Here is a 17,882-nt window from a genome sequence, read left to right as displayed (position 1 = left end):
TTTTTAAATTTAAATTCAATTGACACATAGTATATTATTAGTTTCAGAGGCAGAGTTCAGTGATTCATCAGTCTTATATAACACCCAGTGCTCATTACATCTCGTGCCCTCCTTAATGTCCATCACCCAGTTACCCCATTCCCCCAACCCGTTCCCCTCCAGCAACCCTCAGTTTATTTCCTATGATTAAGAGTCTCTTATGGTTTGTCTCCCTCTCTGATTTCATCTTGTTTTATTTTTCTCTCCCTTCCCCTATGCTCCTCTGTTTTGTTTCTTAAATTCCGTATGAGTGAAATCATATAATTGTTTTTCTCTTATTTTGCTCAGTATAATACCTTCTAGTTCCATCCACGTCCTTGCAAATGGCAAGATTTCTTTTTTTTTTTGATGGCTGAGTAATATTCCATTGTATGTTTGTATGTGTATGTATATATACCACATCTATACACACACACACACACACACACACACGCGCACGCACCACATTTTCTTAATCCATTCATCTCTCAATGGACATCTGGGCTCTTTCCATAGTTTGGCTATTGTGCACATTGTTGCTATAAACACTGGGGTGCAGGAGCCCCTTCAGATCACTACATTTGTATCTTTGGGGTAAATCCCTAGTAGTGTAATTGCTGGGTCATTGGGTAGCTCTTTTTTCAACTTTTTGAGGAACCTCCATACTGTTTTCCAGAGTGGCTGTCCCAGCTTGCATTCCCACCAACAGTGCAAGATGGTTCCCCTTTCTCCACATCCTCGCCAATATCTATCATTTCCTGACTTGTTAATTTTAGCCATTCTGACTGGTGTGAGGTGGTATCTCATTGTGGTTTTGATTTGTATTTCCCTGATCCAGCACTCTTTAATGATAAAGATACTCAACAAACTCAGAATAGAAGGGAACTTTTTCAACCCCCAAAAAGGCATCTCTGAAAAAACATACAGCTAACATAACACTGTCAAAGATCATGTGCTTTCCCCCTACGATCAAGAACAAGACAAGACAGGATGTCCACTTGAACCACTTCTATTCAACATTGTATTAGAGGGCAATGAGGCAAGAAAATAAAAGTCATCCAGATTGGAAAAGAAGAAGTAAAACTATCTCTACTTGCAGAAGACATCATGCTATATACAGAAAATCCTACATTAAAATTATTAGAACTAAAACACAAGCTCAACAAGATTGCAGGATGTAAGACCAATATATAAAAATTAACTCTATTTCTCTAGCAATGGGCAATCTGAAAATATAATAAATTTAAGAAAACTTGTATTTGCAATAGCATCAAAAAGAATAAATACTTAGAAATAATTTTAACAAAAGGGTAACATCTATACACTGAAAACTGCAAACATTATTAAAAGAAAACAAAGGGACCTAAATAAATGGACAGTTATCTCATGTTCATGGGATGAAAGACTTAAGAGGGCAATACTCCCGAAATTGATCAATAGATTCAGCATAACTGCTATAAATCCCAGGTGGTTTGTTTGTAGAAACTGAAAAGCTGATCCTAAAATTCTTACGGAAATGCAAGAGATCCCACAGCCAAAACAATCCTGAAAAAGAACAAAGTTGAAGGAATTACATTGCCTGATTTCAAAACTTAATTACTACAAAGCTACGAGATATTGACATAATAAGCATAGGCTTACAGATCGATAGAGGAGAACTGAGAGTCCAGAAATAAACCCCTTACATTTATGGTCAACTGATTTCTGACAAGGGTGCCAAGACAATTCAATGGAGAAAGAAGAGTCTTTTCACACCAATGGTGCTGGGACAACTGGATATCCACATGCAAAAGAATAAAGTTGGACCCCACTCCTGATACCATACATAAAAAAGTAATACAAAATGGATCACAGACCTAAATATAAGGGCTAAAAGGACATTGAGAAGAGAGTACAGGAGGAGAGTTTCATGACCTTATGTTAGGTAAAGCCTTCGTAGCTACAACACTAAAAGCGTAAGTAACAAAAGAAAAAATAGATAATCTGGACTTCTTCAAAATTAAAATCAAACCCTTACAACTCAACAATAAAAGACAACCCAATTTAAAAATGGGCAAAGGATTTATATAGACATTTTTCCAAAGAAGATATACACATGGCCATAAGCAAATGAAAAAATGCTCAATATCGTTAGTATTCAGGAAATGCAAATCAAAACCACAATGAGATGTCACTTCACACCGACTAGGATGGCTAGAATCGAAACAACAGACAACAACAAGCATTGACAAGGACGTGACACACTGCTGCTGGGTGTGTAAAATGGTACACCCGCTCTGAAAAACAGTTTGGCAGTTCCTCAGAAATAGTTACCATATGACCCAACAACCCCACTCTTCAGTATATACCTAAAAGAATGACAATATATGCCTATACAAAAACTTGGACATGAATGTTCACAGCAGTATTATTCATAATAGCCAAAAAGTGGAAACAACACAAACGTTCATCAACTGATGAAAGGGTAAAAAAGGCTGTGACCCGCTGAACACCAGGAGGACTGATTATACCTTTGGATACACACCCATGAAAACCCACGAGGCCGGAATAATAATCAAAGAAGAGGAAGTTATTTGTCACCATTTCATACAGCTACTACTCCTTTCTTTAAAAATTAAAATTTTATTTAGGGGCGCCTGGGTGGCTCAGTTGGTTAAGCGACTGCCTTCGGCTCAGGTCATGATCCTGGAGTCCCAGGATAGTGTCCCCCATCGGGCTCCCTGCTCAGCGGGGAGTCTGCTTCTCCCTCTGACCCTCCCCCCTCTCATGCTCTCTCTCTCTCGAATAAATAAAATCTAAAAAAAAAAAAAAACCTAAAATTTTATTCAAAAAATTAAAATTGGTAATTAAAAGGTAAGAACTAAGCATTTAACCTGCCTTTCTAGAGGAACTCTATGTCAGTGTAGCCAAATAGGGCCAGATGATGAGAGGAAAGTTCTATTTTACATAAGAACAGACACCAATAAAAGGTAAATGTGATAACGTTAATTCAACAATCTAGGAAAATGTTAATATTTCTTAGAAAATGCCTGTTAAGTTATTCAGAGATAGCAGGGTCAGGATTTCTGAAATGTACTTTAAAATACTCAATACAAAAGTACATTTTTAAAAATCAAAGCTTTTAAGAACATATATAATGTTAAAAGATGTAGCTTTCAAGGAAATAATAAACCTGACATTAAAAAAAAAAAAAAGAAGAAGAAGATCCAAAAGCCCCTGACAACTAGAATTGTCTCAATGGATCAAATTTAATCAACAACGAGGATGGTTTTTTTTGTGAATCCAGTAAGATCACTTGGTTTTGCTTTGCCTAATAATGAAACCACCATAGTATTATAAATGTTCCTTACGTGTTTTCAAGTTTTAGAATAATTTATAAAACAGAAAATTAGCTAAAATAAAATATATAGTTAAAAGGAAAAAACCCAATATCACACACATATAGTGTGACAATAACTAAAAAACTGAAAGATGAGAAAGCAGCTGGGTGATAGTTTGAATATGTTAAACTCATCTCCTATAATGGGGAGCAGAGAGATCTTGTTTAAAGTTAATTAAATAAGAGTTACATTATTTGAAGTTAAAATGGTAAATCAGTAGAAAATCTAAAACTGTGGACAGTGGTTACATCTCTGACAGGTGCAAAGGAAAAGACTTTCCCTTTCACTCTTCTCCATCACTTTAATTTTTTGTGGGCCATATCTATGTACTATTTTACAATTTAGAAAATTAACTTTTAATTTAAAAAAATCAAACTTCCTGTATGTTAAGTATACTTCAATAAAAAAAGAAAAAGAAATCAAATTTCCTATGTTAAAACATACAAAACTGGGGCACGTGGGTGGCTCAGTTGGTTAAGCGCCCAACTCTTGATTTCAGCTCAGGTCATGAGATCAAGCCCTGCACTGGGCTCACGCTGGGCATGGAGCCTGCTCAAGATTCTCCCTCTGCCCCTCCTCGCCCTCATAAAAAACCACATATAATTATGTTAGCAATGTAATTTTAAACATTTAAAGAATCAAACTCAATATTCTGCCACCTGCTATTTTTATCTATCAACACACATGGAGACATCTTTCATTGTTAGCATATACAGTTGACCCTGGAATAACAGGGCTTTGAACTGCACAGGTCCACTTACATGTGGATTTTTTTGATAAGTACAGTAATGCAAATGTATTTTCTCCTATGATTTTTTTTTTTAAGATTTTATTTATTTGAAAGAGAGAGAGCATGAGCAGGGAGAGGGGCAGAGCAAGAGGGACAGGGACAAGCAGATTCCCAGCTGAGCGCAGAGACGGAAGCTGAGCTCAATCCGAAGACCATGCAATCATGACTTGAGCTGAAGTCAGACGCTTCACTGACTGAGCCACCCAGGCACCCCTCTCCTATGATTTTTTTTGAAGATTTTATTTTTATTTATTTGAGAGAGAGAGAGAGAGCACAAGTGGGGGGTAGGGGCAGAGGGAGAGGGAGAAGCAGACACCCCGATGAGCAGGGATCCTGATAGTGGGCTCGATCCCAGGACCCTGGGATCATGACCTGAGCCAAAGGCAGACACTTAACCGACTGAGCCACCCAAAGTGACCTCTCCTATGATTTTCTCAGTAACATTTTTTCTCTAGCTTACTTTTAGAATACCATATATAATATAATTAACATACAAAATATGTGTTGACCAGCTGTTTATGTTATCAGTAAGGCTTCTGGTCAACAGTAGGCTATTAGTAAAGTTTTGGGAGTTAAGTTTTAGGAAGTCAAAAATTATACTGCATGATTTTTGACTGCATGGGGGGTATTGGTGCCCTAACCCCGTGTCGTTCAAGGGTCAGCTATATATACCTAGGGGCGCCTGGGTGGCTCAGTTGGTTAAGGATCTGCCTTTGGCTTAGGTCATGATCTCTGGGTTCTGGGATTGAGCCCTGTATCAGGCTTCCTGCTCGGTGGGGAGTCTGCTTCTCCCTCACTCTCTTATTCTACGTGCCCTGCCCCACTCATGGGAACGCACTCTCTCTTAAATAAATAAAACCTTAAAAAAAAAAAAAACTATATATACCTATCTCACTTCTTCTGTCAACTGTGTAGCATTCCACTAGACATACGTGAAGGATGTCTTATCAATTCATGCAACATAGAATTGCCCCGGGTTTCTGTTAGAGAAGATCTGTTGGAGATACAAAAGTGAACAAAGCAAAGTCCTTGACCTGATGAGTTTACATGGGGGTGGGGGGGTAGGGAGGAGTCAGACAAAGAAGTAAATTATAGCAGGTCAGCTGGAGATAAGACTAAGGAGAAACAGTAGGACACAGGAGCTAGACACTGTGTGGGGTGGGCAGGGAGGAGTTGCTCTTTTCTACAGTATAGTTAGGGTATGCCTCTCTAACAGGGTAAACTGAAGCAGAGACTAGAGAACTGAGGGAACAGGGCATGGTTACTTACTATGTGGGAGAAGAATGTTAAGGCATAGGCCACACCAAGTGCAAAGGCCCTGAGGTGAGAACATGCCAGGTAGCATTTGAGGAGGCAAGGTAGCCAGTGTAGATGGAATCCAGTAGGGAAGGGAGAGGGCAGTAAAAGATGGCACAATGGGGAGAAACAGGCCATGCAAGGCTTTATGTGCCATTTTCAGCACCTTTGAGCAGGCATGACTGCATCACTCTGATCTGTTGAGAACAAATTAAAAGGAAACAAAAGTTGGAGAAAAGAATCCAGCTGAGAGGCTAGTACCGTAACTTCAGTGGGAGAACATGGTTTAGTTCAAGTAGTAGTGAAGGGGTTAGAAGCGGTAGGATTCTGGACATATTCTCAACAGGAAGATTTGCTGATGGATTTGTAATTGAGATATAAAATAGATAGAAGAGACAAGAATGACTCCATGGTTTTTAAACAATTAGAAGGAGAGTTGACAGTTACTGAGATGTGGTAGACTATGGAAGAAATGGGTTTAGAGCAAGGGGACAAAATGAAGAATTCAGTTTTGGACATATTAGATCTGATATGCTTATTAGACATAAAGAGGGGTGCCTGGGTGGCTCAGTTGGTTAAGAGTCTGCCTTTGGCTCAGGTCATGATCCCAGGGTCCTGGGATCAAGCCCCACATTGGGCTCTCTGTTCAGCGGGGAGCCTGCTTCTCCCTCTCCCTCTGCTGATCTCCCTGCTCGTGTGCCCGCTCTCTCTGTCAAATAAATAAATGAAATCTTAAAAAAAAAAAAAAAAAAAGACATAAAGAGAAGACTAGTGCCAACTGACTATATAGGTTTGGAATTCAGGGCAGGGCTCTGGGCTGGAGATACAAACTTGGAAATGCTCTGCACATGGGTGATAATTAGAGCAAAGAAACTAAATGAGATTATATAGAGAATAAAGGTAGACAAAAGTCTGAAGACGGAGCTCAGGGGCACTCCACTGTTTAGTGGTCTGGGAAATGAGGAAGAACCAAAAGAATGGAAGCCAAGAGAAGAGCATGTGCTTGGAGAAGGGAGTCATCAACTGTGGCTTATGAATCATGCTAGACAGTAAGTTCTGAGAATGATCACTGGGGTTAGCAGTGTGGAGGTCACAGATACCCTCGTTCCAAGTTCCTTTGAAACACCAGTGAAGGGAAAATGCTTCCGATTTCTGCAATTATAAACAATACAATAAACATCTTTGTATAGTTTTATGGGAATACAGTTTCTGGACTCCAGGATATGGAAATTTAACACTCAGCTACATTACCAACTTGTCCAAGTGACTGTACCAACTCAGGGTCAGTATGAAACTTGCATGTGTGTCTAAACTATAACCTACACTGAGAATTATCAAATGAAACAATCCTTGACACTTTTGATAGGTCAAAAGTGTTACCTTGTTATATTTTGCATTTCTCCATGGCTAAAGTTAAGCATTTTTCATGTTATTCATCATTTGTCCTATATCCCCCCTGTAAAACTGTTTGCTCAAAGCCTTTGCCTATTTTTTGGGAAACTGCTTATCTTTATTGATTCAAAGCATTTCTTATACATTAATGTTAACTCTTTTGCTTTCTTCTTTCTCTATATTACTAAGCTTATATCCTGGCTGGAACTACAGAGAAGCAAAGAGATTCAGAACTGTACCAAACCATTTAGGCCTTTGCTTTTCATACTATCTCCCTGTTCCTTCTACGGACATGTTCATTTTCTTACTATTCTCTGCCATCTCTCTTCTACATGAGAACAATCTGGCTATAGCATCTGCAACTCCTCTGACAGCCTGAGTGTACTAGCTGATAGGACTGAGCAGGTGGTTATCCATGTGCACCCATCCCAAGCCTGCATGCCCATACCTTTTATGGAAGGCTCGCTCACATTAGGGGACGGAGTTTTGCTGATCAAAATCCTGCGTACTTCTTTTTCTTAAACATTTTATTTATTTATTTGAGAGAGCAAGAGAGAGTGAGAGAAAGGAAGAGAGAGAACACAAGCGGTGGGGAAAGGCAGAGGCTGAGGGAGAAGCAGACTCCTCGCTGAGCAGGGAGGCCAATGTGGGGCTCAATCCCAGGACCCCGAGATCATGACCTGAGCCAAAGGCAGACACTTAACTGACTGAGCCACCCAGGCGCCCCTCCTGTGTACTTAATTATATGCCTGTCACATAGTGGGCATTCAGTAAGTATTTGTGCAATGAATAAAGGGAACTCCCCTCAGGGGAAATGGAGGTAGCTTTTAAGGCAATGAAAGAACGTAAGGACAAATAAACCTCTGATTATCCAAGTTTTGCCTGAGAAAGTTAGATCTAAGATGAAGATTTAATAGTCAGTGAATAGTAAACACAATGTAATTTATATATACACACAGACAGACACATTCTCTAGAACAATACCACAGAGAAGCACGACATTCTCATACAAACTATGGCATACTGCTGAGGCCCACCCACAGGATTATACTGGTCAATTCTCCCATTTTATGTTGTGTTTCTTTTGCCACCCACAGATAAATTTTACTGCCTTCACGCAAGAAGTCTCTCCATTCTTTTGATAATTAAAAAATTCTGTAAGTTTAAAACTTGTAATATTTCTTTCTTGAGGAAAAGCAGTAACTGTAGGAAAGTATTCCAAATGGTACACAATGGCTCCCTATCTAATTATTTCATAATTTTTATTTCCTTTCCTTAAGGCACTCACTGTTCTCATGGCCTTTTTGAATACACAACTGCATGTGGATTAATGACTCAGAGTCCACAAAGCAAATAAGAGGAAATTTAGGTTGTAAGTGGAGAAAATGAACCAGCAGAAGAGAAAGAGTTTGGATCAGTGGTGATGTCAGCTCTGAATGGAAGAATGGGCAAGGGCACATAATGGAAGCTCTGAATGGAAGAACAGGGCAATGGGGCTTTCTTTTGGCTTACACCATCCATAGTTGGGCACAGAAACCAAAAAAAAAACAAGAAACAAAAAACTTTTGAGTCAAACTGCATTATAATTTGGCAAATACAGATGGGGTCAAATTTTCATAATACTCAAATTCTTGGTTCTTCAAGGAGAGAGAAAGAAGCAAGATGAAAGCAGCCAACGGGTAACCAAATATTCCTGGAAAAAGTAACTGTGAAGAGGTGAGAAAAAGCAAGCATACAGGTCACCCAAATACCATAGAGGGGAAATGACTGGCAAACATGCTACAGAATGCCTGCCTACGTGCTAAAATTTTACTGACCTGAATACTGCTTCAAATAAGTGATGCCTGGAGTTTGGAGATTTTTTTTTTAATTAGACACATACTTCGGCTGTAATGGAATTTGTTCTGTACTTCCTTTACTTCTCTGTCAACCTAAAACCATATTTTCTTTCCCTTGATGTGCTCAGACTTTTTTTTTTCTAAAGGTTTATCTGCTTCTTTAAAAAGAAAAAAAAAAGATTTTATTTATTTATCTGAGAGAGCGAGCGAGCACCTGTAGGGAGGAGAAAGAGGGGCAAGCAGGCTGAGCCCTGAGTGCGAAGCCCAACATGGGGCTCGATCCCACGACCCTGAGATCATGACCTGAGCCGAAACCGGAGTCAGACGCCCAACCGACTGAGCCACCCAGGCGCCCCTGATGTGCTCAGACTGAAGGAAAGCAGTCTCTCTCAGCCCCCTCGTACCAAGGGAGACGGAGTAAAACCACACTACCTTTAGAAGTCACATAGTTAGAAACGTCATCATCTCTTCACCAAAATAATTACTCAAACTTCATCAAGGAGCTCCAGAGCAACAAGGATCTGCAAGCAACTCAGCCTCGGTACTCACTGAAACGAACGTGAAGCAGAGGCCGGCGCCCCTCTGTGCCAACTGCTCGGTGTCAAGCCGCGGTTTTGCTAGCATCACCGACATGAGCGTGGGCAGCGCGGACTGCTCCTCTGGCACCTCCTTTGCAGCTCCATCCAAGCCGTACAGGGGCTGTTCTACTCGCCGCTGGAAAACACACACAGTACGTGAGAAGGAAAACCTGAAACTTGCCAAAACGTCTAACAGATTAGAACACGGTTATTGAAAATAAGGGTATTTCTGAAAAACACCTTTTCTGAAAACAAATGTGGAAAGCATAACAACAGCATCATGGATTATAACCTATCTATAAATCTGAGTTAATATCTTACTCGAGTTCTGTAAAATTATATCTTCATTGTTCTACATTTGCATAACTGCATTTGCAGTTTACTTTGTAGAGTTCAACAAATCAACTTCAAAATAGCCTCAAACCTACAAAAGAAATGTTATTTCTTCCCTGTAGGTAAATGAAGATTAAGACATTTGTCCCCAAATTTACAGGCAGAATTTACTTCACTCTCAATTCTATCCTCACCATACTATACTTAGATGCAAAAATTGAAAATAAATACAAGCAAAACAAGTTCCAAAGAACACTAAAAAAATAATATAACACAATTATGTATGGTTTATTTCAGACATGTGAAAATAGTTCATTATTAGCAAATCTACTGATTAATTCAGTACATTAATGGTGGGGGAAGGGGAATCAAGATTCTTCCCTTTAGATGTCAAAAAGGATTTGCACATTGTTGGGCAACTCTTAAAAAACAAAAACAAAAAACACTGGAAATTATCCATCTTTAATACAACAGAGTATTTTTTCAGAAATCAACATAAATCAATGGTGCCATACCAGAGACACTTTCATCAGAGTTAGGAAAACTAGACAGGGGATAACATATTAATATCACAATCATCTCAACATTATTACAGAAGTTTTAGCCAATATGATAAGGGTGGGAAAATGAGGTATAAACACTGGAAAATATTAAAAAGATTAAAAAGTGTCATTTTTGGATGATATAACTATTCACAAAGGAAACTAAGCAAATCAACTGAAAAACAACAAATAAGAGTTCGGTAAGATGGCTGAATATAAAGTAAACATACAAAAATCAATAGCTACCCTATATACAAATAATTTATTATTATCAGAATATGTAATGGAAGAAAAAGCAGATTCAAAATTTTTAAAAATCTATAAAATAGAAATAAGTTTAGAACTTAAGAAATATGGGGGTTACCTATAAAGAAAAACCACAGCTTCACTGACAGATGTAAAACATGACCTACATAATGATACTATGCTCCTGCATTCAAATTTTATAAATGTCAAATTTTTCTAAAAGCCAATGCTTAAGGCTTTTTGTTCATTTTTTTTATTTCTGCAGGAGAGAGTGTTATGGTGGTGTAGCGATCACAGAGGTTCTCTTGCTTTCTTTTAGGGGGTTGTTTTTGTGGAATTTCACACAGTAATTGAGGTTCACTTGGAAAAATAGTCATGATTAGCAATATAAGTTTTGATAAAGAATAGCAGGGAAACCTGACTAGTTATTAAAACATACTACAAAACAACATAACTATATCCGTATAATACTGGTACATGAGCAGACCCATCAATCAGTGGCACAGAATAAAAAACTCAGAAGCAGACCCCTATAATACGGATATATAATTTCCGATTAAAGTGTATTTCAGATTAGTGGGAACTTATTAAAAAGATGGTAGGATATTTGTGTAGGTATTAGAAAAAAGGGAAAAGTAGACTGCTTCCTTATACATAAAAATTACAAGAAAATATAAACAAATACTTTTATGACTTTCTAGTGGTGAAGGACTTTTTAGGCATGACATTAAAAATATAAACCATATAGGACCATCTTAGAATAACACAAAACCACTAAGACATAAACGAAAAACACTGATAAATTTGACTCCAAATTTTTTTACCCAAATGGCAAAAGTCAACATAAAGTTAAAAGATAAAACTCAAACAGGCAAAAAATTTTTTTTACCATATAAATGACAATGAGTTAACAATCTTAAAAAATAATGTGTTCCTACTCATCAGGAAGAAAAAAACAAATACTCCAATAAATAAATGGCAAAGAGCCTAAATAAGCATTAAAAGAGAAATCCAAAAGGCCATTAAACTTAAGATGTTTAATATCACTAATGAAGAAATGCAGGTAAAACAAGGTATTCTTCTCACTGACAAAGACTACAAAGCTAAGCTTTACTATTAGAGGAGGGTACGCAGAAACTGGGACCCACAAACTGCTGATAATCCGCTAGTAATTAAATGATGACATTTTAAAGTAAGCATATTCTTTGACTCGGGAATTATAGTTCGGAAATTTATCCAAAGGAAAAGAAATGCCTAAGTACAGATATATATACAAGGACATTCATTACAGCACTATTTATAGGACACAAAAGTGTTTACATGATATTGGTTAAATAAATAAACAACAGAAATGAGAAAATCCATTTTATGAGAACATACATGTGTATGTTTATGCCCAGTAAACTCTTTAATAATAGTTCTTCTGGAGGAGACTTTCTATTTTACCACTTCTGAGTTGGACTTTCATAGTCAACATGTATCCCTTCATCAGGAAAACTTAACATTTTCCTTTTAGAAAATAAAAGTAAAATAAACTAACCAAAATAATCCTGACAAAGGAATTTAGTTTTTTAATCTGTAAGCAGAATCCACCTCCTTGAGACCAACACTCCTACCCCAACCAAATGCAATTATTTAAATTCAGGCTCCAGAGCATTCATGATACCCAGTCACAACGATATTTGCACTACTTGGGAGATTGTATCTCTGAAGCCGCGATACTAAAATTAATCATTCTGTTATGTACTCAATAAGTATTTGCCAACGGCCGGCCGAAAGATTTTTGAGTATTTCTGGAAATACAGCAGGCTAGGATAAGATAATCATAAAAATAGGGCAAAATAGGAAAAAAAAGATACTAAAAGCACTGAAGAGTTGATAATAGGGGATAGTAGGGATCTGCCAGGGCAAAACTAAGGGAAATAGGAACACAAGACACATAAATGAAGTACCAAAGTCACATCTGCCCAAAGGGTACCTGCAGATCTTGAATCTCTATTTCCAGGGCACATGGTGCCAAGCAGATAATCACTAGCCAAACAAAGTCCACTGGGGGCAGGGGTTCAACAGGAAACCCTTCACACATCAAGCTTCCAGGGCTTCCCAAAGGTTACACTCTCAGGGAAAATGAAAACCAGAAGAAAAATTTCCTCCACCCTCAGGGAACTACAAGGAAGTTGCCTTGGCAATGCAGGAGGCAGGAGCTCCCCTGAGAAATGTTAACACAATCCAGATCAATACTGAATGGGTGGATGAAACAAACAAACAAAATAAAAGCCACAAATTCAGTAGCTGAAAGTAGTACTGGATGGGTGAAATCTCTAGGCACTTGGAAGAAGCAAATAAAAATTTTCCCTGGAGGAATACATCTTTGTCTTAGATCTCAAAGAAATTTCACAAACAATATTTCAGGAACAATGAACAGCACACAGTCAAAAAATAATACGAAGCATAAAAGAAATAAAGCCTGGAGCAACAGCTAGGAAAAACAAACAGATTCATAAAAGAGACAACAAACAGATTCACAAAAACTTCAAATGCCAGAATTATCAAATACACATTATAAAACAAGGTCTACCAGGTTACAAAAAAATAATAAGAGAAGACAAGCTTGAAAATATCAGCAGGGAACATAAAATAACAAAAATTAAGAATTCAGTGGAGTTAACAGCAAATTAGATACAACAAAACAGAGAATCTGGAACTGGAAGGCAAGAAACTATCCAGAATGGAGCAAATGGCGACAAAAAGAAAATAGAAAAAAAATGTTAAAAAGCAAGATGATTAAGGTGAGACGGTCTAACATACAATTAATTGGAATTTCATAGGAAGAAGAAAAAGAGAACAGGGCAGAAATAATATCTGAAGAGACAATGGCTAAATAATTATCCAGAACTGGTACAAGACCCAACAAAGAAGCCCAACAAATCACAAGCAAGAGAAATAAAAGCATGCATCATAGTGAAACTACAGAACACCACGGATAAAGATTTTTAAAGCAGCCAGGAGAAAAAAAGAACAGATACTTTCATAGAAATAAGAAGTAAATGAAAGGGGCGCCTGGGTGGCTCGGTTGGTTGGGCGGCTGCCTTCGGCTCAGGTCATGATCCCAGGGTCCTGGGATGGAGCCCCGCGTTGGGCTCCCTGCTCGGCGGGGAGCCTGCTTCTCCCCCTCCCTCTGCCTGCCTCTCTGCCTACTTGTTCTCTCTCTCTCTCTGTCAAATAAATAAATAAAATCTTTAAAAAAAAAAAAAAGAAGTAAATGAAAACTGTTTTCTCGATAGTAACAATGGCAGCCAGAAGATGGTAATAATACATTCAATCGTTAAGAGAAATAAAAATGCCAAACTAATATACACAGCAAAAAATATCTTTCAAGGATAAAAGCAAAATAAAGTTATTTAAACAAACAAAAACCTAGAGAGTTAACTCCCCAGCAGATACATATAAAAGAATACTAAAGGAGTACTTCAAGCAGAGGGAAAGTGACCCTAGGTGGAAGGTCTAAGATACAAAAAGGAAAGAAGTACAAAGAAAGAGGTAAATGAACACTGACAGCATAAAATAATGTTGTATGAGGCTAAAAACAAAAAATACAAACATATACCACCACCACCAAGTTAGCTGCAAGTAAATGGAGTTAATGTTCTGACATCATTCTTTCTTTGAGAGGAGGATAAAGATACTATTAACATCAAACCTAGGCAGACTGAAGATACATGTGGTAATTTCTAAGAGAAACACAGGATAGGACCTAGCTACTAGCGGAGGATGAGAATATGAAATGATTCCCACCACCCCCCAAAAAACCTGACCCAAATAAAAGCAAGAAATGAAAGAAAAAGGAACAGAGAACATGCAGGGTTAAGTAGAAAACACATTAAAAGATGGTATATTTAAACCCAATATAGTAAATAAAATAAATGCTAAAGTTAAAAAAATAATTTTGACTGAAAAAAACAAAAAATTCAACTATTTTTTTTCAGGTATATTGAAACATAATGAAATAATAATGAAAAGTTCATAGTATAAAAATGGAAATACCTATACCATACAATGATTTGGATATACTGAATATCAGATATAATGCATTTAGAGCAAAAAGTATCACAAGAAATGAAGAGAGTCACTTAATAATGCACAAAGCAAAAATATAAATACAGGAAGAAACAAACAACTCCCACAACCATGAGAGATATGAATATACCTCTCTTGGTAATTGCTAGAACAAACAGCCCAAAATCAGAATATAGAAAATTTAAACACTGTGATTAAACGCCACAATTAACAAAATTGACTTAATGACAAAATGAAACTATTTTGTTTAGGGATGCATACATGGTCAAATGGTAAGAAATAACAAATTATAATCACAAAAATTAGAACAGTGGTTGGTTGTTTCCAGGGTAGAGGGAGAGAGTTATAATCAGAAGAGCACACAGGTTTCCAGGGTACTGGAAATATTTTACTTCTTGACCTAAGTAATGATTACATGGAGTTAACTTTATAATGATTTCCTGGAAACGTTTTTTTGTGAAGGGCCAGACAAATATTTCAGGCTTTTTAGGCCACATATCATGTCTGCGATATATTCTTCTTTGTCTCTACAACTCTTGAAAAATCTAAAAGTCATTTTTAGCTTGCCAGCTGTGGGCTGTAGTTTACCAAACTCCTGCATTAAAAGGCTCATGTCTAGGTCCTTTTGTGTTTTCAACAAAAAATACAAAAGAACCACTTAGGGGAAAAAAAGATAAAGTAATTCTTTATCCATCAATTTTTCCTTTCAATAGTTCTGAACGTCTACCATTTGTGCCAAGCACTCTTTTGGGTGTCAGAGATTGAAAATTGAACAAGATATTATCTCGTCATGTCAAGTCGAAGAAATAGTAAAAAAAAAAAAAAAAAGTATACCTTTATATAATAAATACTGAGAGATGGAAACAGCAATAAACAACAAAGCAAAGTCCCTGCTCTCAAGGGATTAACAGTCTAGTGGAAGAAGATGGGCAACAGATTAACCATATAGTTAAAGATTAAAATATATTGTTATTAAATAAAAATATTAAAATTGTACCACACACCAACGACAGTGAATGATCTACAACAACATACAATATGGATGCATCTCATAGAAGAAATGTTGAATGAGAGCAGCCAGAGGTAAGATTACATATTGTATGATTCCTTTCATACAAAGTACAAAAACAGAAAAAAAACATCTATGCTATTAGAAGTCAGGATAGTGCCTGTCCTCAATGGCAGGGAGGGGGCTAATAACTGGCAGGGAGCATAAGGGGGTTTGGGGAGGGGGAGCTGGTAACATTTCCTTTTTGTGTTGGAATATTTTAAACACTTTAACTGGTTTTAAAGTTAAGAAAAATAGGGGCGCCTGGCTGGCTCAGTCAGTGGAGCATGGAACTCTTGATCTCTGGGGTCGTAAATTTGAGCCCCACGTTGGGTGAAGAGATTACTTAAAAAATTTTTTTTAATTATATAAATAAATAAACATATATTAAGAAAAATAAAGACACAAGCCTTCTTGACAGTTACCAAAAAAACCTCAATCTAACCAAACAGTTCTGCACATCAAATATTTCTAACATGTTTAAATATGACAAGGATGACAAAATAGCCAAATTTTCAAGTTGAATACATTTTCCTAAGTGCTTTAATAATTGTAGTCATCCTAATGAATGCATGACTTTATGAGACAGAAGAGGGGAAGAAGTGCATGCTCAATACTTTAACGCAGAAGACTCACTTAGGGAAAGAGCACTATTACCCAACTCTGCTGAGGCAGCAGAGTCCAACAATGTTCCTAAAAAGAAACTGATCTCAGGGAGACCCCTTTTCTCCAAGATCCCAAAGCAATACCTGAGGCATCAGTGGCCAGAACATACTCTTGAGTACAAAGATCTTGTATGGTATCAACAAATTATCCCAAGACACAAAATCCCGTATGCGCTAGCTAGCTCAGGGAGGCGCAACCTTGGCACCAGTGACATCTGGAGCAGGTAACTGTATTGTGAGGCCTGTTGTATACCTTTTAAGATGTTTACCAGCATCTCTGGCCTCTGCCTACTAGATGCCCACAGCTCCCTCCTTCGATCCTCTAGTTGTGATCAAAAATTACTCCAACATTGCCCCACGTCCCCTGAGAGGCAAAACTACCCCCAGTTGAGAACCACTAACCTGGCTAAAATGTTTTTTAGGACTCAACTCTCACTTAATGGAAGGAAAATGGGGTGGGAGGGGGAGGGGGCTGGCTGGCTCATTTGGTAGGGCCTGCGACTCTTGATCTCAGGGTTGGGACTTCAAGCCCCACGTTGGGTGTAGAGATTATTTAAAAATAAAAAATCTTAAAAAAAAAAAAAAGGAAACAAACCTATCTCATATTTGTGTTAACATTAGCTTCTCTACCACATCACTGAGAAAGCCTTGAAAAATCAAATGCCAGGAGCTGACCAAATTTTTTTAAAAACAGAATTATAGGACTATATAAGCTTGGCAAGGATAAAAACCTAGTATTTGAACTGGCAATTATTTCCTTGACAGGACCCTAAGCTGTAGGCTTAGAGATAACTTATTATACTGAGAAACAGGGTTAGCTCTTGTAAAACATAAATTTATAGATACAGACTTGAATCTAAGTGGTTCACAGGTAATACTATGAATGTTTCTCCTTAATGCCTCATTCCCCTTGGGTGATTAGGAAGAGAAACTGCTTGAGTGTTCCTGGGCTTCTCGTCTCCTACAACAGGTGTCAAATTTCTCCAGGTGAATGCTTACCGGTAAGGGATTGGATAAGGAATGTTGCGGTGAGGATCGTGCAACTGGTGGAACACTTCTGCCAGGGCTGGTTCCTGGCCCGCTTCCCCCAGCAAACTGGCCAACAGGGAGAAATGGATATGAATAATTCAAAACAGTACTATGCTTCAGATAAGGAGAGTAAAAGATTAACACACAAACAGGTCTTAATTATATGGCCCCTTTAATAAGTCAATACATCTTATGCTAAAGAGAAAATGCCATGTAAGTCAAATTTTGCTATCTTTTCAATGAGATTTTAAGAAGGAGCTCCAGCAGAAATGTACCAAGATATAAAGAAAACATGGCTAGAAAGCTGAAGGTACACATGGTTTTGAAAGGACATCAGAGAAGAATGTTTTCCCTTCTTGTCTCAAAATACCCGAAAGCAGGAATACAGTGGTATAGTGGATGTTAGTGTCTTCTTTAGGAACCACTAACGATGGGTCAGTGAGCTCGCTACGTGTCCCACTGCACTAAAGGGAAGAGGACAAAAGAAGAGTCCAAGTCACTCCATTTCAATCTTTGTAAGACCCGAAACCTAGTCTAGCCGAGAGAAAAAATCACCTCATTTGTGAATTTTTATATCATCACAGACAAGACACATCATAAACAAATTTAAATTTAGGAAGTCAGCAGCAGTTTCCTCTTAATAGAGAGAT

The 17,882-nt window shown here is 37.7% G+C and overlaps 1 protein-coding gene across 7 annotated transcripts in view; it reads right to left on the bottom strand.

The window, feature by feature from the left end:
• TLK2 (tousled like kinase 2) overlaps positions 1-17,882 on the bottom strand; it is a 121,081-nt gene that overhangs the window by 51,216 nt on the left and 51,983 nt on the right. For 6 of the 7 annotated variants that reach the window (XM_032429934.1, XM_032429935.1, XM_032429937.1 and 3 more), the window contains 2 exons: positions 17,203-17,298; positions 9,264-9,428 (listed from right to left, as the gene is read on the bottom strand). In XM_032429934.1, coding sequence (XP_032285825.1) covers positions 9,264-9,428; positions 17,203-17,298 — 261 coding nt within the window. The remainder of the gene's footprint in view (positions 1-9,263; positions 9,429-17,202; positions 17,299-17,882) is intronic. The other variant, XM_032429932.1, reaches the window with a different exon arrangement.

Source organism: Phoca vitulina, unplaced genomic scaffold, assembly GCF_004348235.1.
Source record: "Phoca vitulina isolate PV1807 unplaced genomic scaffold, GSC_HSeal_1.0 scaffold41, whole genome shotgun sequence".
NCBI lineage: Eukaryota > Metazoa > Chordata > Mammalia > Carnivora > Phocidae > Phoca > Phoca vitulina.
The sequence above is the reverse complement of the archived record's forward strand: the minus strand, read 5'-3'. Positions and strand labels throughout refer to the sequence as shown.